Source organism: Bombus vancouverensis, chromosome 8, assembly GCF_051014615.1.
Source record: "Bombus vancouverensis nearcticus chromosome 8, iyBomVanc1_principal, whole genome shotgun sequence".
NCBI classification, from domain to species: domain Eukaryota; kingdom Metazoa; phylum Arthropoda; class Insecta; order Hymenoptera; family Apidae; genus Bombus; species Bombus vancouverensis.
In genome coordinates this window covers 15,640,955-15,663,600 of record NC_134918.1, presented here as the reverse complement: position 1 = coordinate 15,663,600, position 22,646 = coordinate 15,640,955, and the positions used below count along the sequence as shown (strand labels likewise).

Sequence of the window (22,646 nt, the reverse complement as noted above, 5' to 3'; positions counted from 1 at the left end):
GCGCGTACCCTTGCGAGCAACGCCAGAATTGCCCAGAATTCCCAACGAACACCACCGTGGAGGCGCGCGAAGCGCGAACCGCTCCGGCCACCAGCACGTCCGAATCTCAATTCATGTACTTAATCGCGCATCATGCAATGCCTCGTGTCGTGACGTTCGACACAGTTCGTGTTCACGCACGCCTTCTTCGCTAATTTACTATTCTTCCATGTCTCCTCTCTTTTTTTTTATACTCGTCTTTCGTCGTCCAAATATATCCATTTTTTTGTCGACGTATCCTTTGAATATAAACTCGTTCATAGTGTGTTCTAACTTTGTGTTCTAACTTCCAGCTCACTCGCATTTTGCTTTTTGTGTTTGTCCTCTACTATCTTTCTGCATATTGAAAATTAGATATTTACTTGCATACCTGAAAATATTACTATTAGAAATATGTTACGCAGAAAAATGATAACAGAAACACGCAATTTTTCCCGCGTCGATATTGTCGATTTTGTCCACGTTCCTGTTTGTTATTTCGACCGAAAGTCGATGGAAATCTGATAGCGTTCCAAGTTATTATTGCTACACGTTCAATGCAATTTCTTTGCATATTGGAACAAACGACGCTCGCGCTACTCTCGCGTGAGAAACATTTATGTCGAAAAGCTTGAATATAACGGATAACGACTGGAACGTATCGAATTCATCGAGTTCGTTGCCCTTACATACACGTCGATCCGCGGTGAATGGTTTGCTAGTTAAACATCAAATTAACCATACTTAATACACTTTTGTTTACAATTAATTTCATTCCCGACGCAAAGTGCAATGTCCTGATTTACGTGATTATTATATATATTATATCTTTAAAAATGTATAGATTGTATACGAGGGACGGAGGTTCACAACTTGTACAAACCAACAATTACTGCTCGTGTAATTTTGGTTCTATCTTAAATTACATAAATAAAGCTTTTATTTTACAACTTTATAGATATATGTACAATATGTTATTTTAGTTATAATTGTCAATAGAATCCCACTTCTTTCTTACTGTTAAATTTATAAAACTCTATGTCCGTTCGATACAATGTCTTTTTTTTATCAAGAAGAAATGGAAAAATCTAGTTGATCGTTGCTGAGGCATTGTTGATTGTTGTTGTTAAAAAAGGTGGCTTCACGATAAGAAAACTATTAGTTTATCTTACAAATAATAGGATTACTGCCAAAGAGAAAATCATAGATGTAAATACAACAGTTGACGTTGCCGAATTGCATTCGTCCGTTTCGCAGAGTTTACATATAGAACTGTTATTTTTGCAGAAATTATCTTCCGTGGTACAACCCCTAGATTCCGTGCCATTCTCTATAAGAGAAAAATACATGTGTAACTAATTAACAAAACCTAAGTTCATTTACGTGTTTCACGTCAACACAAACTTCGAATAAACTATGCGTATCGAAAAAATAATATAGAAAAATGCCTTACCAATTTTTAAATAACAGTGATATGTAACGTTGTCATTAACGGACTGTATTCGTGGGAACCGACCGATTACGCTTCTACGCTTTCTATCAGTATTCATGTCAACTAAAAATACATATAAAAAACATATTATGTACTGTAAAAATATAACAAGCATAACTTGTAATTTAATTTTGCACAACTATCCAATCTATTATATTTTTACTGTACGTTATGAAACAGGAGCTGAAACCCTTCTAATACATCAAAGGAACAACGATTACAAACTGAATCATACGAGATAAATATTACGTTTTTTGGCTGAAGCGTTGGTCGTTGAGTTAGCCGCGACTGAAGCCGTGGCCGTTGATTGATTCTCGACTGCAGTATTTACTCTTGGTGTAGTCGTGGTCGTTGATGTAATCGTGTTCGTTGATGGTTTAGTCGATGGTGTAGTCGATGGTTTAGTCGATGATTTAATCGATGATTGAGTCGATGATTGAGTCGATGGTTTAGTCGATGGTGTAGTCGATGGTTTAGTCGATGATTTAATCGATGATTGAGTCGATGATTGAGTCGATGGTTCAGTCGATGGTTCAGTCGATGGTTTAGTCGATGATTTAATCGATGATTGAGTCGATGATTGAGTCGATGGTTCAGTCGATGGTTCAGCCGATGGTTCAGTCGATGGTTCAGCCGATGGTTCAGTCGATGATTCAGTCGACGGTTTAGTCGACGGTTCAGTCGACGGTTCAGTCGACGGTTCAGTCGACGGTTCAGTCGATGGTTCAGTCGATGGTTCAGTCGATGGTTCAGCCGATGGTTCAGTCGATGGTTCAGTCGATGGTTCAGTCGGGGTTGTATTCGTGTCTGGAGGATTTATCTTGCACGTTTCCGTGGAAACTTTCTGTTCTTTACATGAATCGCCGTCGCATTTGAAGCACTTGAGCGTTCGTTCCCCTAATTTAAAGACAAATATATAATATCTGTTCATATGTAAATTTAAAAATTATACGTGGATATTTGATTGCACTGATACATTACCCGATTGCGAGGCAACGAGTCCGATCGTGAACAAGATTATTAAAAATTCGTGCACTCTCATGTTTCTTGCTATAACTATTTAATTCACGTCGATGCTACGAATGTTCATCCACGAATGCTGAAAAGCTTGGAGGTGTAGAAATACCCTTTGCTGGCTTATCATGGAAACTTCACCCTTATCGGGATAGATATCTTCAATCAATATCACTACCTTGACAAGATACGCGATTAACGTATAAAAAATCATATGCCGTTAATTTCTTGTTCCTCGTTATCTGTGTCTATTTCTTTATCGTACTGACCTCATTGGCGGAAAGGAAATTGTATTTTTCAACGGATCAAAGAAAAGAAGTATCGTTGCTTGTGAATCATGAATCAGTCTTCATTCTATAAATGATATTAATTTTGCGCAATTTTACAACTACGTATACCATAAATCGTATAATGGGATGATCCGTTTAAATGATCAAACGTATGAAGTAAAACATTACTTCAAATATTACAAGACACAATTTATTCAATCGTATCTATATCTTATACATTCTACATATTATTATCTTTTTAAGTGCGATATTCGAGCAAATAAAAGAGAAAAGAACTTTTAGACGGTGAGATACTGATATTCAAGTAAAAAGTTAAATATTCGTCACTGTTCAATTTTGTTCTATCTGATCTATTTAATTTCTTTTTAATTAGATTTAATTTACCACAGTTGTTGGAATAACTATTCTTCGAGCAATATCTGTTTTATATTTCATATTCTACTATCGTCAGTCGTCAAAAAATATAATGGAAACATTTCTTTTATAATTCGATAAGACATCGAGTAAAATAGGTGATTATCTTGGGACGAATAAAATTTTTAATTAAGATACAGAAGATAGAATCGATGTGATAAGATAAGTAATGACTATACTTCACTATTCGATTAATTGCGACGATTGATCTAACGTCACTGAAAATAATGGCGAAATTAACTACCCCGTACATGTTACACGTATATTTGATATTAGTGAAATTTGAATAATTTTCCTTATACAATCTTATTTATGTCGTTCGTAATATTCCACTCGAAGAAATAAGCAACAAGTGGACGCTCATCGGTTAATGCTATCGGGATGCAGCGATTACGTGATACGATCATTAAGATTTGGCGAACCTCGAATCGTATGTATACGAGACGCAAAAAAAATCACCTAAAGGTGCGATTGCAATATACAACGATGGCAAGCAGGTGACTTCTATGCTCGTTATTATCTTTAAACAACGATTTCTGGCATCTACCTATACATATATAGGCAAGGGTTGCGGAAAAATTGTTGGAAGGCCAACTTCCATGATTGCTTTATTTCTATCAAACATGCAGTCGTGTAATTCTATAATTTCAGAATATCGTTTAAGCTTTAAAAGCCTTATTTTTTAAGCTTTAAGGAAGAATCTTATTTCCATTTTCGTAATCGACATTTTAATATTCTTTACACATGGGCTATAGATATGCACGATGTAGTTCAATATAACGAATATGATAGACAAAAGTAATAATTTTGATATCGCAGAAATAGGTAGCTATTAAATATAAGATAAATTAGCAAAAATTATGCTTGACAGATACAAAACGTATTAAAGATAAACACGAAACGACAATAATAACTAACGCTAAAATGATTCTCACTCTAAATCGCGCCCTACTCACTTTTCACTTTGTTATTGTTCTAAACTATCGACTGTAACTTACTGATTTTTTTTTTTTTTTTTGGTGAATTTACACGTTTATCTTAATGTTTCTTTTGGTACTTTTGGTGGACAATATGAAGGATATAACGATAGGTACTACTTCGTCGATAATTTTAACGATTTTTTTCGGGTATAAATAACGGAGTCGCGGACGATTTCGACAAACACAGGAAGATCGCACAAGTTACATACGTAGCAATAACAAACATTCAAGAACCATGAAAGCCATGAGATTCTTACTTTGCGTTGCAGTCATTTTTATGATTGCCTTTATTTCTGCCAGCAATGCTAACCCAGAACCTAATCCTTCGCCAGAGGCGGTAAGTTACGGATTATTTTACCCTTGAATTTGTTGTTTGTCCACGGTCATCTTCAAAATATTTGCATGTTGCTTTTTAAGAAACGATATTCCACTTTGATTAACTTCGATTTCGAAAACATTGGAAGTTTCAATAACGCGTAACTAGACCTGTTAAACTTGATTCGTTTACACGTAACCTGTACGATGCTATTGGAATTTTTGTGTTTCTTTTCAGGATCCGAAAGCAATTAACATAATGAAAATCTTAGGAAAACTTGGAGTAGCGTTGTCTCACTTGAAATAACCGACCTCAACGATACGTGTACGAAGGGTGCAGGCACGACCAGCGGCTTTTAAATCTGACGAGTTTATGTGCATATATGTATACGTAACTAATTAGAAACATGTAAAAATTGGCCATATAAATTTTTTGTCGTTTGACTACACATATAAAAGTTTTTGTCATTGCATTTTCTTTCGACGATCCTTATTCCCTTTTTGTCCTTCCGTCTACTTTATCCGATTGAAATGACACAGACAGCCATTGCTAGTTTCTAAATAGATAAGCGCATAAGCGATAGATAAGCAGAACGCAACATGTTTAATCGTCATTTTCACATACACAGATATACCCATGATCGCGTGCTTTTGGCTTTACGTAGCTGATTAAGTTATTTATCGATACTTTATTTAATCCACCGTGTACCTAGATAGAAACCTAGTCCCGTTCTACTTAATTAAAAACTAAATTCACGATTATGTTGACAATCAACGAAATCTCTAATCAGCTAAATTATAATCAAAATAATCATCAAAATTAGAAAAGATAACTCCATAGGTACTACCACTTCATCTTTATTTTCCGACTTTCATCCGAGTCCGACCGGCATGTCAGTATACTGTCCGCGCCCAACGTGAAGACAGATTCGTTACGAAACTTTGTAGTTAATTCGTTGAACCGAGATCAAAGAAAAATGTGCTCGAACAGTAAATTTTCAACGAAATTTTGTTCGTGCTTTCGATTCGCGATCGATAATTCCTAATGGACGAAAGAGTGGCCAAGGTGTGAATGAAACGTATCGTTGTTAAATAGCTGTCAGCTTTGACAATATTGTTTCCTGATACGTGTTTATGCGTGAAAAGTAACATGTACAGTGTACTTGCTTGGCGTTAAAATAGTCGTAAAGCGTGTGTTTGTACGTAACGAGAAATAAGGAGGCCAATGATATTCAAGTAAAAAGTCAAATATTCGCCAGCGTTCAATTTTCTTCTATCCGAGTTATTTAATTTCTTTTTAATCGTATTTAATTTACCACAGTTGTTGGAGCGTCTATTTTTTCGAGTTATATCTGTTTTATATTTTATATTCTACTATTGTCGGTCGTTAAAAAATATAATAGAAACTTTTCTTTTATGATTCTATAAGTCATCGTATAAAATAGATGATTATCTTGGGACTAATAAAATTTTTAATTAAAATACAGAGGATAGAATCGATGCGATAAGATAAATAGTGACTATACTTCACTATTCGATTAATTGCGACGATTGATCTAACGACACTGCAAATAATGGCAAAAATAACTACCCCGTACATGTTACACGTATATTTGATATTAGTGAAATTTGAATAATCTTCCTTATACAATCTTATTTATGTCGTTCGTAATATTCCAATCCAAGAAATAAGCAACAAGTGGACGGTCATCGGTTAATGCTATGGGGATTTGGCGAACCTCGAATTGTATGTATACGAATCGCAAAAAAGGCACCTAAAGTTACAATTGCAATATACAACGATGGCACGTAGGTGACTTCTATGCTCGTTACTATCTTTAAACAACGATTTCTGACATCTATCTATACATACAGGATGGTTGTTAACTGGTGGTACAAGCGGAAAGGGGGTGATTCTACGCAAAAAAAGAAGTCGAAAATATACAATAAAAATTTTTCGTTCGAGGCTTCGTTTTCGAGAAAATCGACTGTGAACTTTCGCTCGGTACGCGTGCACTTTATCGCGTCTCGTTATAACGGATCTCATTGTAGATTTCTAAAAAAATTTTTTAAATAAAAAAACAAATTTTTATTCTATATTTTCGACTTCTTTTTTCGCGTAGAATCACCCCCTTTCCGCCTGTACCGCCGGTTACCAACCACCCTGTATATGCAACGGTTGCGGAAAAATTTTTGTAAGGCCAACTTCCATGGTTGCTTTATTTCTATCAATCATGCAGTAGTGTAAGTCTATAATTTCAGAATATAAAAGAGTTTAAGCTTTAAAAGGCTTATTTTTTAAGCTTTAAGATGGAATCTTATTTCCATTTTCGTAATCGATATTTTAATATTCCTTACACGTGAGTCGTAGATATACACGATACAGTTTAATATAACGAATATGATAAGCAAAAGTAATTCTCACTTTAAATCGCGTTCTACGCACTTTTCACGCTGTTATTGTTCTAAGCTATCGACTGTAACTTACTGATTTTTTTTTGTGGTAAATGTACACGTTTATCTTAATGTTTTTTTTTTGGTACTTTTGGTGGACAATATGAAGGATATAACGATAGGTATTACTTCGTCGATAATTTTAACGATTTTTTTCGGGTATAAATAACGGAGCCGCGGACGATTTCGACAAACACAGGAAGATCGCACAAGTTACATACGTAGCAATAACAAACATTCAAGAACCATGAAAGCCATGAGATTCTTACTTTGCGTTGCAGTCATTTTTATGATTGCCTTTATTTCTGCCAGCAATGCTAACCCAGAACCTAATCCTTCGCCAGAGGCGGTAAGTTACGAATTATTTTATTGTTGAATTTGTTGTTTGTCCGCGGTCATCTTCAAAATATTTGCATGTTGCTTTTTAAGAAACGATATTCCAAGAAAACATTGGAAGTTTCAATAACGCGTAACTGGACCTGTTAAACTTGATTCGTTTACGCGTAACCTGTACGATGCTATTGGAATTTTTGTGTTTCTTTTCAGGATCCGGAAGCAATTAACCTAAAGAAAATCTTAGGAAAACTTGGAGTAGTGTTGTCTCACTTGGCATAACCGACCTCAACGATACGTGTACGACGGGTGCAGGCACGACCAACGGCTTTTATATCTGACGAGTTTATATGCATATATGTATACGTAACTAATTCGAAACATGTAGAAATTGGCCATATAAATTTTTTGTCGTTTGACTAGACATATAAAACTTTTTGTCATTGCATTTTCTTTCGGCGATCCTTATTCCCTTTTTGTCCTTCCGTCTACTTTTACGCGATTGAAATGGACACTGATAGTCATTGTTAGTTTCTAAATAGATAAGCGCATAAGCGATAGATAAGCAGAACGCAACATATTTAATCGTCATTTTCGTAGTATACACACTTTTGGCTTTACGTGGCTGATTAAGTTATTTATCGATACTTTATTTAGTCCACCGTGTACCTGGATAGAAACTTAGTTCCGTTCTACTTAATTAAAAACCTAATATATCGATACTTGTGCGAAGAAAGCTAAATTCACGATTATGTTCAGAATCAACGAAATCTCTAATCACCTGAATAATAATCGAAATAATCAAAATTACAAAAGATAATTCCACAAGTACTTCCACTTCATCTTTATTTTCCTACTTTCATCCGAATCTGATCAACATGTCGGTATACTGTCGGTGTACGCATCCAACGTGGAGACAGATTCGTTACGAAACTTTCCAGTAAATTCGTTGAACCGAGATCAGAGAAAAATATGCTCGAACAGCAAATTTTCTGTTCGTGCTTTCGATCGCGATCGATAATTCCCAATGGACGAAAGAGTGGCCAAGGTGTGAACGAAATGTATTGTTGTTAAATAGCTGCTAGCTTTGACAGTGGATCGACGATATCGTTTCGTGGTACGTGTTTAAGCGTGGAAAGTAACATGTACAGTGTACTTGCTTGGCGTCGAAATAGTCGTAACGCGTGTGTTTGCGCGCAACGAGAAATAAGGAGGCCAAAGATGACGCCTTTGCATTCACGCATTCACGTTCCTGCAAAGAAAGAGGTAGTTCACTGCTGGCCAAGTTCAGGGCTAACCAGTATACGACGTACTACGTGTAGGTATGTGCTGTACATAGTGTACGTATGTACTTTTCTACTAAGCAAGAAACACGCCCCATAAAATCACGCAACCCTGCTTCTTTGCTCTTTGGAAAACGCCATAGCGTAAAAGCCGAGTTTATCTGCAATAATAACTTCCAACAATATCGCAAATACATACTATCTATGATTACTTTGCTTTTTTTACCGTGCCCATTTCTGTTGCTCCTTTTGTATCGCGATACCGTGGTATTTAACGCGGCGTTTTTTCTACACTCCGAAAGACTGCGTATAGACTCAAGGTAATAGTGGCCGGTAGAACAACTAAAAATACGAATTAACGGTAAAGAAGGAGAAAAAAGGAAATGAAAATACATTTCGTTTGCTTTCGTCTGCGATATCGGTCCTCTGGAATACGACTGGACAAGAAGACCAGGAAAGTTTCGAAAAGCAAGAGGTCTGTTTGCGTAGTGCTCGACACGCATATAGTGCGCGGCACACTTTGGTTCGGGCAGGAAGATACGAGATACGAGGCTCGAACGGATTCGCATACTACTAGACGATGTTCCTTTCGTCCTCCTTGGTCCCCTCTCGTCTACCTCGCTGCATCGCGTTCCCGCGCTCAACCAGCACGGCAACTTCAGTCTCGCTCTCTACCGTCTGCATCCTGGAATGCGGTTGTTCCACTCTACACCGACGCTATACACCAGCTCTCCTCTCGCTTCCAACCGAGTCGCGTACGCAACAATGCTCGTGACATAAGAAATACAAATCGGAAGAAAGAGACTGCTTCGTCGTTTGTCATTTTCTTTTCTTTTTTTTTTTTTTTTTTTTTCTTTTCGTCTAATCAAACTTCTCGTATTTCTACGTGCTCGAAATATTCGTACGTTTAACGCGGTAATTGCGTCGATCGACGCAACGTCACGGAAGTAGGCTGCTTCGTACCGGTCGTTTGTTGAATTCGTCTTCGACATCGCGAAGATCCGGCGGATCTGCAAATCCGCTGTCTTCGTAACGAGCGCATCGCGACCCTGGCGATCTAGGAGGATGCATCGTATGTATGCTGAAACAGAGTGGTTAGCGCGTTTTCGCTACTATTTCGTTACTTTCGATCTCGGTTTCTGATCGCAACAGGCAAAGAGAAATTGCTCGTATCGCGTACGAGCAAATATCGATAACGTTCTTTTCTATACAACGCTGTATCAGTTATGGCACGTTTCTCGCACGTATTCTCAGATATGTGGAAAAAGAAAAACCGAATCCGACCTAAGCAAACCGACATTATCGTCTATGAAAGATAAACCGAAGATGGGGCTTTACCTTGTACATCTGGAAGGACTGGTCGTATCCAATGGCTCGTCGTATCGGCGCGACAGCATGGTGAAATCACGATGTGCCGCTACTGTTTTTTGCAGTCGCGAAATTATCTCGTAATCGGGTGTGCAAATTGGTTCCGATAATAATTTCACCACGGAAACACGGAAACTTTGCAGCTGAAGGAGGAAACCGTAACGATTGAAAAATCGAAACCGCGCAAGCTCGCGCGATGTCAAGTTCGTTGGCAAACACCTACTTACCTGGGATTCCCTTTTCGTCATCTCGGAAAGATTTTGTTTGACTTGCGCCAGCTCGTCCCTAAGCAGTTGCAACGAATGGTCGCTGATGGATCTTTCCTGCTCGGCAGTCTCGCTCGTTGTTCTCATTTGTTCTTTCAAGAGGGTTAATTTTCTGTTGCATCGAGTTCTCAGCATCTCGCTCTCGACCAGCCGTTTTTGAACCTCTTCTATCTTTCGACTGCGTTCCAAAGCCGCTATCTAGTTTTCAAACATCGACTCTCACCACTCTGTGTGTGTGTGTGTGTGTGTGTGTGCGTGCGTGCGTGCGTCGTTTAGCGCGGTAAGAGGAAACAAACAAGAAGATTACTTTGTAATCCGCGGCTTCCGTCAATTGGGCGCTTAGCTCGCGATTTCTTGACCTCTCTTCCAAAAGTTGAACTTGCAAGCGATCGGTTTGTTTCGACAATTTCTTCGCTCTTGAAACGAACGATTAGTCGTCAAGGTGGAGAAACGCTTTGCAACGTTTTCCAATTGCTACCTATATTGCGGAAAAGCGCGGTAAATTCGCTGTACGTGTACGTACCGAAGATTCGCTTCGTCTCTCTCGCTTTGCAGCAACGATTTCATTTTCACGCTGTCCTCTTGAAGCGATAATTTTCTGCGAAGGAGATCCAAATGAAGATCCCGGCGTTGCAATTGCTCCCGAAGCGTCCTTACGCGACGCTGCAGCTGATACACCACCGAGGTCTAAGTAGCAAGGGAAACAAGAGAAAGAAGAACTGACAGACGCGTGAACTGTGAATAGAATTGCGCGTACGATAATAAAAGCGTGTTATGGTCGCGACAGAAATAGCGTTCTCGAGCGTCGTCGTCGCGTCCCATGCGAAATGAAATTCAGAAAATTCGACCATTTGGTAAATCTCGCCCGCCAATTTGGCTTACTTCTTTCATAGAAGGAAGCTCGTGGAAGGATCGCTCGCGCCGAATCCTCGGTAAGATGGTGTAGTCGCAGCACGAGAACTGCGCGACCGCGGAAACCGCAACATTTGCGACGCAAACAAACACAGAACAAACGAGACAACACATTAGCAATTTGATGGAGAAAGTGAAATCGAACCTCCAGTCAGTTGGATATCTCGTATTTTTTACCTTATCCACTAATTTGTCGGTTTCTAATCTGGCCAGTTGCTCGGCTCGTATCAGAAGCGATTCCGTTTGAAGATCGAGACCCATTTCCTCCGAGATCTCGTCCAATTGCATCGCTTTTCCTAGTCGGTTGAGAAACGTTACGAACTGGAACAATTCGAAACGCACGATACGTACGATCGATGGAAATCACGTCGCTTTAAAGCTGTCGCTTTACACGTGCGCGCGTACATCCGTACATGTGCATACGGTTACCATTTGTTTTTCTCTGCGCAGAGATTCCTTCAACAGCTCGCAATCGGTCAACTCGGTTTCTAATTTGCGAACTTTATTCCCCAGGTCCGATCGTTCGTCCTCGAGATTTCGCATCTTCGCCACAGTCGTTTCGATCAATTCGCCCTGCCGAGTAGTCGATTCCGTCGCCGCGTTTACCTTGTCTCGAAGCTTTTGAATCGCCTAGGCAAGAGGAAAGATTCGTTCAACGAATTACGAATTTTCCGTTTCCACTCGACGCTTGCGTGCAACGGGGCACGTTATCAAACGTCACGTCCTTAGATAATAGGAAAACGAATAAGAAATACAAGAGCCTGATCTTTGTTCTCGGCCAAGATCTCCCTAATGCGATCCTTAATGACGTTCTCGTGAGACTCGATGAATCTGTTCGGACCGCTGACGAGCGTTGCCAACGATTCCAAAAGGTGGCGTAACTCGGTTTGCACGCGCTGACACTTTTCGTCCCGTTGCGTCAGATCTTCTGCGAAGAAGAAGAAGGAGGAGAAGAAGGAAAAGAAGAAAGAAGAGAAGACGAAGAACGAGAAACGCGAAGAATATATTCGCCAAACGAATCACCTCGCAGCTGTCCGATCAACGCCTCTTGATTCGATATGTTTCCGGTCGCGTTGCTTATGCTTCTGTTCGCGTTTAACAATTTATCTCTCAACCCGTCCAGTTCCCTTTCCGCCACTTTGTATCGCATCTCCAGGCACTCTTTGTCCTGACAAACAAGCGATCGAGATCTCTGAGTTCCGTCAGCCGCAAATTTCGCAAGCACGCGCCTCGAGAGATAAACGGATACCTGTCTGAGACGATCCAAGTCGACCAATTGCGAAGATACTTGACGCTGAAGTTGTTCCTTCTCGGCTACGGTACAGTCCAACGCATCCCGGCAGCTTCTAAAGTCTACCTCGGCGGTAGTCAGTTGCGCTTCGATGCTCGTATTCTTCGCGCGAACGCGATTCGCTTCTTGCACCAGCTCCTCCACTTTGTGCATCACGATTTCAGGACTAGGATGAACGGTTTCGCGATACTCGACGCTCAATGCGTTCGCCAATCTCCGCGTAAATTCCTTTATCGAAAGAGCATATCGACCGTGTAAACGACAAATCGATCGATCGCGATAAAATCGGCTTGGAGTTTGCGGATCAAACCTGAAAACTTGAACGGGCTCGTTCTCTCGATTCGATCTCTTCCGACACGGTCTGTTCAAGCTGACGTATCTTCTTCTCGTATTCCCGATTCTTCTCCTGATGATACTTTAAATCTCGTTGCAAGGAACGCAGCACGGTCTCGTTCCTTCCTTGGCTCGTATAAAGATTCCTCTCGCGTTCTTCCAATTCCTAAACCGTCGAATAGAGAAAGAAGGAAGGTCAAATATTACCAACTAAAGAAGCCGAAAGTGACCTGTATGCGTTTCTTCAAGCTCAACACGATGGAATTCTGTCTGGCTGCTTGTTCGCGAAGTTGTTCTGCCTCTAACTGCAACTCGGCTATTCGTTGATCTCGGAATCTCACGAGATTCTTCGTTTCTTGGAGCTAGGCGCCAACATACTGCCGATTATTATTATCCGACTATCGCATCGCCGATCAAAGTCAGATGGAACAGGTTTACCTCGGACATCAACCGGTCGCGTTTATACTCGAGTGCTGCTAGCTCGCTCCTCAACGTAGTCGTTAGATCATGGGTCGTGGCTTCCTCCTCGACGATCTACGGTAACAGATTCAAAAGCTGATATATCAAATATATCTACTTTCTAGCGATATCAGGGAACGGCCATACAAGCGTCGCTTTATTCGGCTTTTATCTGATTCTTAGAGTCACTCGACGAAGCTTCGTGAAACGCAATGTGCAAGCAGCGTTCTATCTTCCGCTTCCGATTTTATTTCCGTGCGATCGCTTCGACCGTGCACGCTATGCCGCCTACGAACGCGTTGTCTGTCCCGCGTGATCGTTTCTAGTACGTTGGAAAGTATTCGAAGATTTATGTCTTAAGTTAATGTCCTAGCTCCCGAGTAAAAAATATCCGCGTCGATTTCGCGTTTCGATTCGTTTGGATCGAAAGATAACGATTTTTTCGAATACACGACGATGAAGCTCGTTGCCTTGAAACTCGTGTATTTCGTCGATAATTTCCTTTACAGCCACTCGCTATTATCAGATGCTCTTATCCGTTTTAATAGGAAGCCTATGCCGTGGTAACGGCACGATTGTCATAGACCAGCAAAGATTTACAGAAACATACTGATTTAATATTTCGCGGCTGCGACCACGAATGCGCAAGAAACCGAGTGCAGACGAGGGTGAACGAGGGAGACAGGGATAAAAGCGTACGGCGACAGGTAGAATCGATTGTATGCAGCAACGCTATGGCAACCGAGGTAACCCCTGGCCACTCGCGTGCCAGTCAATATCTACGTTAAACAAACGCACGATCCAAGTAATTAGACGATCGCTGACGAAAAAAAAAAAAAAAAAAAAAAATAAGCAAATTCGATTTCGATCATGATATCGTCAAATCGGCTAATTCGAAAATAAAATACAATTTGTTCGATCGTGTCGGTTGTTTATCATCGGGCGTACTAGCCGCTCGCGTAGATCGCGAGTAATCGTAATCGAGGAGGAAACGAGTTCGACAAATTGCATCCCGTACGTACGCAACTAGTCGTCGTTCCCCGTCGATAGTCTCCTTCGAAACGAAATCCTCGTGCAAAATGTGAACGACGAGTGGTTTGCGATTGCGTTGACATCGACAAAAGCGAAAACAAACTATCAACGCGAATGTTTACGCGGTAGGAAAAGAAAGTGCGTTTGACGAGAAGAATTTGCTAATATGTACAGTCATTCCACGTATGTATGTATCTAATACAGATATGTGCAAATAAACGGGTGCGTCTAGGCTCTGTGATAGATTTGATGTGACGCGAACGAAGAACACCTTTCGAGGCGATGATATACAAAGCGTTTGGAAAATCCGAAGGTCCTCCTCGGTGGCCTCCTTTCCTTCTTCCGTAGCTTCCCTCGACTCCTCCGTTTCTCTTCTTTCTTCCTCGCACGACATCTTCCTCGCTGCTCTCCGACTCTCGAAACTTTTCAGTTTCTACACTATACATACGTATACAACTACGCGATCGTTCCACGTTGCGCGACCACTTAAAAAGAAAGATCTGCTTTCTTCATTGACATTTTATTAGAAATTCTTCGGAGTAACGAGGGCCTCCGAACGCAACGTTCGAGGGTGTAAAAGCGTTTCCAACAAAGAGGACGCGTCGATGCGCAACGAACCGTCGTTTTAGCATCCCCTTCGCGACGCCGACTTCCAGGCAATCGAATTTCATTGATCCCTAGAAACTACCCTCCGTCTTTTTCAACTCCCCATCTCCGATAAATATCTCCAAATATTTTTTAACATTACTCTCTCTCTCTCTCTCACTCTCTGTAGAAAGTGTGCCATACAATCGCGTTTCCATAATATTCGGCGGTATGTAATGTCATATCTTTAGAGTATAGGTGAATTGGCAAGATTAAACTTTTCTTAATTGCACTCTAAAAGCGATATGCCCGATCGTAAGATTACAGGTAGGAATTATAAGAAATGATAAGCTACTGCTACTTCGTAAGAAAACTGGCTGATAACATAATCAATTCGCCGTTAACGAAGAAACCGTTGATCGTCTCTCTTCAACGATAAGGTTCCAATTTTTAACGGTTAAACGATTATGTTAGTCGATTGGAATCAGCGTCTGTATCGACGAGTGCGAAATTCGACGATCATTCAAATTGTATCGTAATAATCGTAGTTTAAATGGTCGAAGCTAATTTCCATTCGCGCGATCTCGATAACTAAAATACTCCAGTCGATTCGTCTATGAAGCGATATTTATTGTACGTTGAACAATGACAGATTGAAATACGCCTGGCAGACTTTCGATGCACGCATTACATAGATAACGATCGTTCGGACTTAACGATTGATTCGGATTCTTATCAAGTCAAACGTGTTATATCTCCAAGTGCGTGCTGCCTACAATACATCGCTTGCAATTATACGAACAGAAAATTATGAACATTACGATAAACAACATTTACCGTTACACGTAATTAACGCCGTGAATCTTAACAATAAATGGAACGTTTAAACTTTACGAATAAATTTTATAGTCACGTTCGGTTCTTATCGGTTGACTTTGACCAATCATTAGTCGCAATTCGGGTATTAAAATTGCACAAAAGGACGTAAAATTTACGCGCGACATTTATGACTGTAATAACATTGTATCGCAATAGTAAAGATGATCGTGATTGTACTGATCCGTTGATAGGGGACGATATTTTTGTTAAAATTAGTTTTAGTGTTTGCGTTCGATTTTGTAAATGCATTTGAAACGCTGTAATTGTGAGAGAAGAAAATACGAAGACTACAAATGTATTACTCAGCAGTTCACTTATCTTACATCAGCTATGACCCTGAACCGAATGTGATAACTGTTATTATATATTACATAATTATCTTGCTGTTAATACGTATATACTTTCTTTTTGACATTAGGTATTTAGAAATCGAATGGGATATGGAATTTTTCACAGAACCTCGTAAAAATACCAGTCATTGGGACCCTTCCAGGCAACAAGGTCGATTAGTGAACAGTTGTTACGCGAATTGCAGATATGTTGCGCATATTATTCATCTAAATGTAAAACTCTAAATATAAAATAGAATACGATTTCTTAAACTAATATTCAAATAAAACAATAAGTTCTTTGCAATTTAACAGATATAACATCGAGCGAACAATACCTGTTCTCATAGTTAGAGGTAGAGTACGATACAGGGATACGTCACAGATGATAAATCGTCCTTGATACACTTATCCTTATAAATTCTAAATGCGATGTAATGTAATGTATAAATGTAAATAAACTAAGTAACATGTAAATTATATCGTAAGTCAGAGTAAGGGATAAGAAAAAAGAGTTAAATGGTTACGGTTAAAAAATATGACAGGTATAATTTGAATTGGCGCGCGAAAATTCAAGTAACAGGAAGCGAAGTACATGCGATATGGCTTCTATCATTACGCCACCTTTCGTTGAAATAATACTGTCTTAAATTATGTAAGAATTGCTGGTAAAACAGAAGAAGGAGCACAATGAACTAGATTAAATTAACTAAATTCTAAATTATAGAGACATTGACTAAGTACAGGATGGGTCCGTCGTTACATGGGACTTCGTTCGGTCGTATATGTACACAGTACATAGTTCTGAAAACTGCCGTGGAAAGGGTAAAGTCCTTAACGCCGAGAGTTTACTTTAGAAATCGACCACCACAGAACGCTGGGAACAAATGGTTAGGATTTTGTATTTCATGCCATCCTTCGATGAAGGCAATAACTATGATCGAAGATAAAAAATATAAACTAAAAACCACATAAGAAGGTACAGAATAGACGTGACATTTAATGCTTTTTCGTATCCCACGTTTTGGGAGTCGCCTGATATCCTTACTATTTTCGGATCACATGCGACGTTATCGATCGAGCATGGTACTTGTTCGAATAAAAACTAAAGTCTTGTACAAAAATATAAATAAAATATAAAACAGCGTATGCAATCGTAAAAAAGTATAGAATTCTATTCTTCTATTATACTTCAGACAGCATACACACTGTCAAAATAATAAATTATTGCAGAACAATATGTAGATGATTCGATTAATTACTTTCAAATAAAATTGTAATTTCATACATCTGAAACATAGAAATGTGAATTTTGTATGCTTCCTATTTTCATCTTTGTATACTCAAATCAATTATTAATTATGTATTATCAAGTATAGGTAGTCTGACTTACAATCGGAAATTCGCAACACAATTTATCAGTGACCCAACAGCCAAATTACGTCTAATGGTAAAATCAAAAGACTAACGAAAGAAATAGAGGGAGCAACAAAAAGAGCGAAAGATGAACAAAATTTTATGTCTGTAGCTAAATACATACATCGGTCAAGCACCCAATCTTCATTAACATACTAAAACTAAGCCTTGAGTTGGCAAAAATCGCAAAATCTCGAATGAGTTGGCGGTATGTGCATTCGATGCTCTAGGTTGATGGTAAAACAGCCTCAAAAGGATTTAAGTACACGACCCTTTCTTTCCGAGAACTTAATCGAGAAATTATGTTCTTGGTACAGCAATTTCGTATGATTTAAATTTTTTGATCACAATTTTTACCCGCAAAATTGTAAAAATATATAGGAATACTACAGTAAATAAAAATAACCAAAAATTTATCAAAATAAGTTGTACAAATTTAATAAAAACAACATGTCAATACCAATTGATTGGATCAGTGTATGAATTGATAAATACGAAATTCAAAAATTATTCAAATTGTATTGTAATAATCGTAATTTAAATCGGTAAAGCTAATTTCGATTTACGCGATCTCGATGACTAAAACACTCCAGATGATTCGTCTATGAAGTAACATTTATTGTACGTTCAACAACAACAGATTGGAATGCGCTTCACAAACCTTCGATGCGCGCATTAGATAGATAATAATCGTTCAAATTTAACGACTGATTCATGCGATCTTCTTATCAAGTTAAACATGTTATCTCTTTAAGTGCGAGCTGCGTGCAATATATCACTTGTAATTATACGAACAGAAAATTACGAACATTGCATAAACAACATTTACTGTTAGACATAATTAACACTGTGACTCTTAACAATAAATAAAACGTTTAAACTTTACGAATGAATTTTATAGTCACGTTCGGTTCCTATCGATCGACTTTGACCAATCATTAGTCGCAATTAGGGTATTAAAATTGCACAAAAGGATGTAAAATTTATGCACGACATTTATGACTGTAATAACATTGTATCGCAATAGTAAAGATGATCGTAATTGTACTGCTCTGTTGATAGGGGGAAAATATTTTTGTTAAAATTAATTTCAATGTTTGCGTTCGATTATATAAATACATTTGAAATGCTGTAATTGTGACAGAAGAAAATGTGAAGACTACTCACTTATTTTGCGTCAGCTATGTCTGATCCTGAACTGAATAGGATAAATGTTTTTATATATCACACAATTATCTTATTCTTAACAGGTATCTACGTTCGTTTTGATGTTAGGTATTTGCAAATCGAATGGAATACGAGATTTTGTACAAAACCTCATAAAAACACTAGTCATTGAGACCCTTCAAGGTGGTATGATTGGCAAGTCAACAGTTGTCATGCGAAGTGTAGATATGTTTCGGATATTATTCATCGGAAATGTAAATATGTAAAATAAAATACGATTTCTTAAATTAATATTTAAAAAAAAACGATAAGTACTTCATAAATTAACAGATATAACATTGGACGAGCGACATCTGTTATCATACTTAGAGATGTACGATGTAGGCATGCGCCACAGATGATAAATCTCTTGATACGACTCACCGTTTCAAATTCTAAATTCTAAATCATAGGAGCATTGACTAAATACAAGATAGACCCGTCATTATATAGAACTCCGTGTTTCAGATTCTAAAATACCAACCTTGGCAAAATCAGAGTGTCTCTTACACCCTCCGCAATTTACAACAGCGTACATAGGAATTAGGTATAATGTGTCCATCAAGACTAGGTCGTAAACGTAAACAAAATTTAATTACTGCGGTTGATACTCAAATGTTACCTGTTGGCAGTCGCAGTAATCAAATTTCGTCTACGTTTACTACCTCGTCTCGTTGGACAAACTATTCGTACGTGTTATGATTTAATTTGATTAAATAAAGTCAATTATTTAGTTGAAAGCATAAATCATGTTTAGTTTGAAATAAAATTATATTTTTAATAATTATAATAACAGGAAAGAGAGAGGAGGAAGAAATGTGAAAATAAATGAAGAGAGAGAGAAAAAAGGAGACAAAATGTAGAAAGAGACGAGAGAAAGGTAAAAAGCTATGAGAAGGAAATGAAATAAATTATACTTTGTCTACAATAATAACGAAGAATGCAAGCAACTAATAATGTTAACATAACCACTCAAACCTCTATCACGGTCATATAAACACGTCTCGACACTCATATGGCGAAAGCATAAAAGGAACCATCCGAGAATTGAGTCGTGAAAAATCAACATGGAAAATAAGGTTTACGTTTTGCGCATCCATGAAATGCTATGAATGTTTCAGATAAAAACAAAAAGACTTTATTCATCGTTGTCTTACATGTTAATTTTTCACGATTTGTTTATATGACCATATGTATACTTGCATCGATAAAATCACATACGATGTGAAAATCGTAAGATTGGACACGACAAAACTGGCACGAGTGGTTGAATGTCAGGTCTATCCTGTAGTTACAATTAGTCAACGGTAGAGGGCGTTATATGATAAAATTTCTGATTTTTCGAACGCAATCAGTTTCAGAACGCATAACACCAATTTCCATAAAATATCATCTCGTCTCTAGTAAAAATGTGTACAAGTGTTTCATCTATACTAGTATTTTTTCTATGATACTAGTGTCCTAAAGTTTTGATATGGACACATTATACACGTTAATATGTGGTTAATATTGTTTAAAATCATCTAAAAACTTATATAGAAGCTATTTTCGTTTTACATAAATTGTACCAGATGTTGTTTCAGTTTTGTCACGTGGGTTGCAAAACTAAAATTAATGCGACATTTTTAAATGTTACACGACACTATGTAAATAATTTTGCCTTCCGCCTTACTTTATCTAGTATGTTTATAATTAACCACTTATAAATTTTAATTTAGGCAAGGGCGGTAGCTAAAATTCGACGAAAAGGGAACGACGTCGCTAATAATGAAGTAAAAGATGAGAAAACAAAAACACCAATAATAAAATGTAAAAAGCAGATGTATGATTTTTACGAAGGTGATATATTTTCCAAAGAAAAACCGATATTGGCCAGTCAGAGCTGGAAAAACAGAAAGTCTAAAGGCGATCATTTCTTTATATATCCTTACAACAATGTATTTTTTGTTTATAATAATTTGTATCTATAGCTATATTATTGTAATTCTTTTACCGATCGTAATTAATTCTTCAGGACGTTGTGGAAACAAACGAGGAAGTTGGTTCTGAAACATTTCAGGATCTTGATGTAAATGCTTCTTTATGTAATAATTTAGAAGATTTAAATATATACGAACCTTTAGAAATCCAAAAGCTTGGAATACCAAAAATTTTTCAAGAATGTAATGTATTAATAGCAGCAGAAACAGGATGTGGGAAAACATTAGCTTATCTTCTGCCATTGATAACTAAAATTGTGTTATGGAAACAAAAAGAAGAGCAAAGAAGCATAAATAAACCATTAGGATTAATCGTAACTCCTTCAAGAGAATTAACAGTACAAATCGGGGTTTGTAGCAATAATTTAATATAATCCTTTCACTTATGAGAAGAGTGTTTAAAAAATATATTCTTTTTCTTAGTTGCAACTAATTAAGCTATCTAAGCACCTTAATATTAAAACAAAGATAGTCACTGGTGGGAGGACAAAAAAGATAATATCGGATCCTCCTGTGGGGAACATTGATATTCTAGTTTGTAGTTTTGGAGTTGTTAGTAAATTGACAACATTTGGTATATATGATCTCGCATTTGTAAGATTTGTCGTGTTAGACGAAGCAGATTCTTTGTTTCATTCTTCCTTTGAGACAAAGCTAAAAATATTTCTGAGGAGAATACCGGTATGTAGAATAAAAAAATAGATAAAGCATTCCATGAAATAATTATGCACGATAATACTTCTTAGTAACTACTTTAATTTGTATAGATTGGGTATCATCAGTACGATACAACTGAGAATGAATTTCCTAAAACAGCCCAACTCGTTTTAGTCTCTGCATCAATTCCGTCAGGTCTTAAAACTGTGCTGAGCGACATCATAAATGTAAGTAGTATCCGAATTATTTGTAAAATAATTTCATTTTAAAGGATTATAATAACTTGTTTATAGATAAATTCTTTGGAACATGTAACAACGGAAAAATTACATAGAATACTGATTCCACAAAAGTTTGTAAGATTAATTCCAAGCCAAAAGCCCATAGAGCTTGTGAAATATGTAAAAAGCAAAGTATTAAATAAACAGCGTGTAATTATATTCAGCAATCGAAATAGTACCTCCTATTGGATTTCCTTATTTTTACACGAATGCGGTGTCAAAGTTACAAATTTAAATGGCGATATGCCATTACATGTACGACGAGGAAAATACGGGGAATTCCTAAATGGCAAAACAATGGTGTTATCTACAACGAACGGAGGATCCCAAGGTTTAGATACAATAATGGTTAATCATATCTTAAATTATGATTTTCCCTTAGACACGTCCAGCTACATACACAGGTATTCAATTTAAATAAGCGATGATCGTTCTAAATTCTAAATGCTCTATTTGAAAAAGACAGTAAAGTATTACACATTTTATTTAGATGCGGTCGAGCTGGCAGAATAGGTACCATAGGTGCGTCCAGAGTAACAAATTTTATTTCCAAACCGGGCGAAATCGTCGTAGTTCAAAAAATTGAAAGGGCAGTTAGAAAAATGAAACCAATACCTGTGTTTAACCTTCTGGATAGGAAAGACGAAAAGGAAGAAGAAACAGAATACAATTTTACAGAGGAAATGATCGAAGATCTAGATGAAGTCGAAAATATTCCATACTGAAATTTATATATTATGAATAAAAAAAGGACGTTTGCTTGTTATAAAATTTGACCACTTTTTCAGTCACTTCTATTATTTTCTTTCCATTCTGTCTATTTTCGTGATACACGTTCGCTGATACGAAAAGTCTTCTGTGAAGCCTTTGCAATGAATATGGATAGGGTCGAAGAATCTATCCAAGTGTCATCGCCCTTAAACCTATTCAGTTCTATTAAAGGTTCGACTTTTAACAAAGTTAGTAAGAAATGTTTGTTAACCCTACGCTTGATGTTGATTTGTTTTATCTTTGAAATTTCAAAATTTTATGTTTTTGGTTCGAGAAAGGATGCACCCAC

General features: G+C 37.7%; 6 protein-coding genes across 14 annotated transcripts in view; 4 read left to right on the top strand and 2 right to left on the bottom strand.

Annotated features, from left to right (window-relative positions):
- Positions 1–5,589, top strand: part of LOC117157416 (uncharacterized) — a 39,926-nt gene extending 34,337 nt beyond the window's left edge. Inside the window, exon 4 of the mRNA XM_033335479.2 lies at positions 4,762–5,589. The gene's annotated coding sequence lies outside the window, so the exon portion shown is untranslated. The remainder of the gene's footprint in view (positions 1–4,761) is intronic.
- Positions 941–2,631, bottom strand: LOC117157489 (uncharacterized). 2 transcript variants are annotated; one of them, XM_076620931.1, is made up of 5 exons: positions 2,492–2,631; positions 1,972–2,407; positions 1,760–1,911; positions 1,472–1,573; positions 941–1,348 (listed from the first exon to the last, which is right to left on the bottom strand). In XM_076620931.1, exons 1-5 carry the CDS (start codon positions 2,550–2,552, stop codon positions 1,182–1,184), a joined length of 918 nt encoding a protein of 305 aa, XP_076477046.1. In that variant the 5' UTR covers positions 2,553–2,631; the 3' UTR covers positions 941–1,181. The 2 variants fall into 2 exon arrangements, with proteins under 2 accessions (XP_076477046.1, XP_033191422.1); XM_033335531.2 differs by having other exon boundaries at positions 1,760–2,407.
- On the bottom strand, positions 2,567–18,835 carry LOC117154737 (coiled-coil domain-containing protein 170). 7 transcript variants are annotated; one of them, XR_013059063.1, is made up of 16 exons: positions 14,526–14,821; positions 13,202–13,297; positions 12,994–13,125; positions 12,741–12,929; positions 12,389–12,658; positions 12,163–12,307; positions 11,895–12,067; positions 11,569–11,769; positions 11,317–11,460; positions 10,751–10,914; positions 10,535–10,643; positions 10,189–10,425; positions 9,932–10,104; positions 9,557–9,674; positions 2,794–2,878; positions 2,567–2,702 (listed from the first exon to the last, which is right to left on the bottom strand). XR_013059063.1 is itself a non-coding variant. In XM_076620924.1 (15 exons), the coding sequence occupies exons 1-15, from the start codon at positions 14,646–14,648 to the stop codon at positions 2,867–2,869; spliced, it is 2,286 nt and encodes a 761-aa protein (XP_076477039.1). In that variant the 5' UTR covers positions 14,649–14,821; the 3' UTR covers positions 2,787–2,866. The 7 variants fall into 7 exon arrangements, 5 of the variants coding, with proteins under 5 accessions (XP_076477039.1, XP_076477040.1, XP_033185891.1 ...); XR_013059062.1 differs by lacking the exons at positions 2,567–2,702; positions 2,794–2,878 and adding exons at positions 8,140–8,754; positions 8,820–9,278; XM_076620924.1 differs by lacking the exon at positions 2,567–2,702 and having other exon boundaries at positions 2,787–2,878.
- Positions 7,191–7,743, top strand: Melt (melittin). Its single transcript, XM_033330012.2, has 2 exons — positions 7,191–7,326; positions 7,524–7,743. The coding sequence occupies exons 1-2, from the start codon at positions 7,225–7,227 to the stop codon at positions 7,590–7,592; spliced, it is 171 nt and encodes a 56-aa protein (XP_033185903.1). The 5' UTR covers positions 7,191–7,224; the 3' UTR covers positions 7,593–7,743.
- Positions 8,454–17,360, top strand: LOC143303066 (uncharacterized). Its single transcript, XM_076620935.1, has 3 exons — positions 8,454–8,632; positions 16,137–16,281; positions 16,363–17,360. Exons 1-3 carry the CDS (start codon positions 8,454–8,456, stop codon positions 16,366–16,368), a joined length of 330 nt encoding a protein of 109 aa, XP_076477050.1. The 3' UTR covers positions 16,369–17,360.
- A 441-nt stretch (positions 18,836–19,276) lies between the features above and the next one.
- On the top strand, positions 19,277–22,357 carry Dbp21E2 (putative ATP-dependent RNA helicase Dbp21E2). 2 transcript variants are annotated; one of them, XM_076620930.1, is made up of 8 exons: positions 19,277–19,358; positions 19,466–19,549; positions 20,388–20,606; positions 20,684–20,998; positions 21,072–21,329; positions 21,416–21,532; positions 21,599–21,990; positions 22,077–22,357. In XM_076620930.1, exons 3-8 carry the CDS (start codon positions 20,490–20,492, stop codon positions 22,309–22,311), a joined length of 1,434 nt encoding a protein of 477 aa, XP_076477045.1. In that variant the 5' UTR covers positions 19,277–19,358; positions 19,466–19,549; positions 20,388–20,489; the 3' UTR covers positions 22,312–22,357. The 2 variants fall into 2 exon arrangements, with proteins under 2 accessions (XP_076477045.1, XP_033185401.2); XM_033329510.2 differs by lacking the exons at positions 19,277–19,358; positions 19,466–19,549 and adding an exon at positions 20,061–20,315.
- Positions 22,358–22,646: the final 289 nt, after the last annotated feature.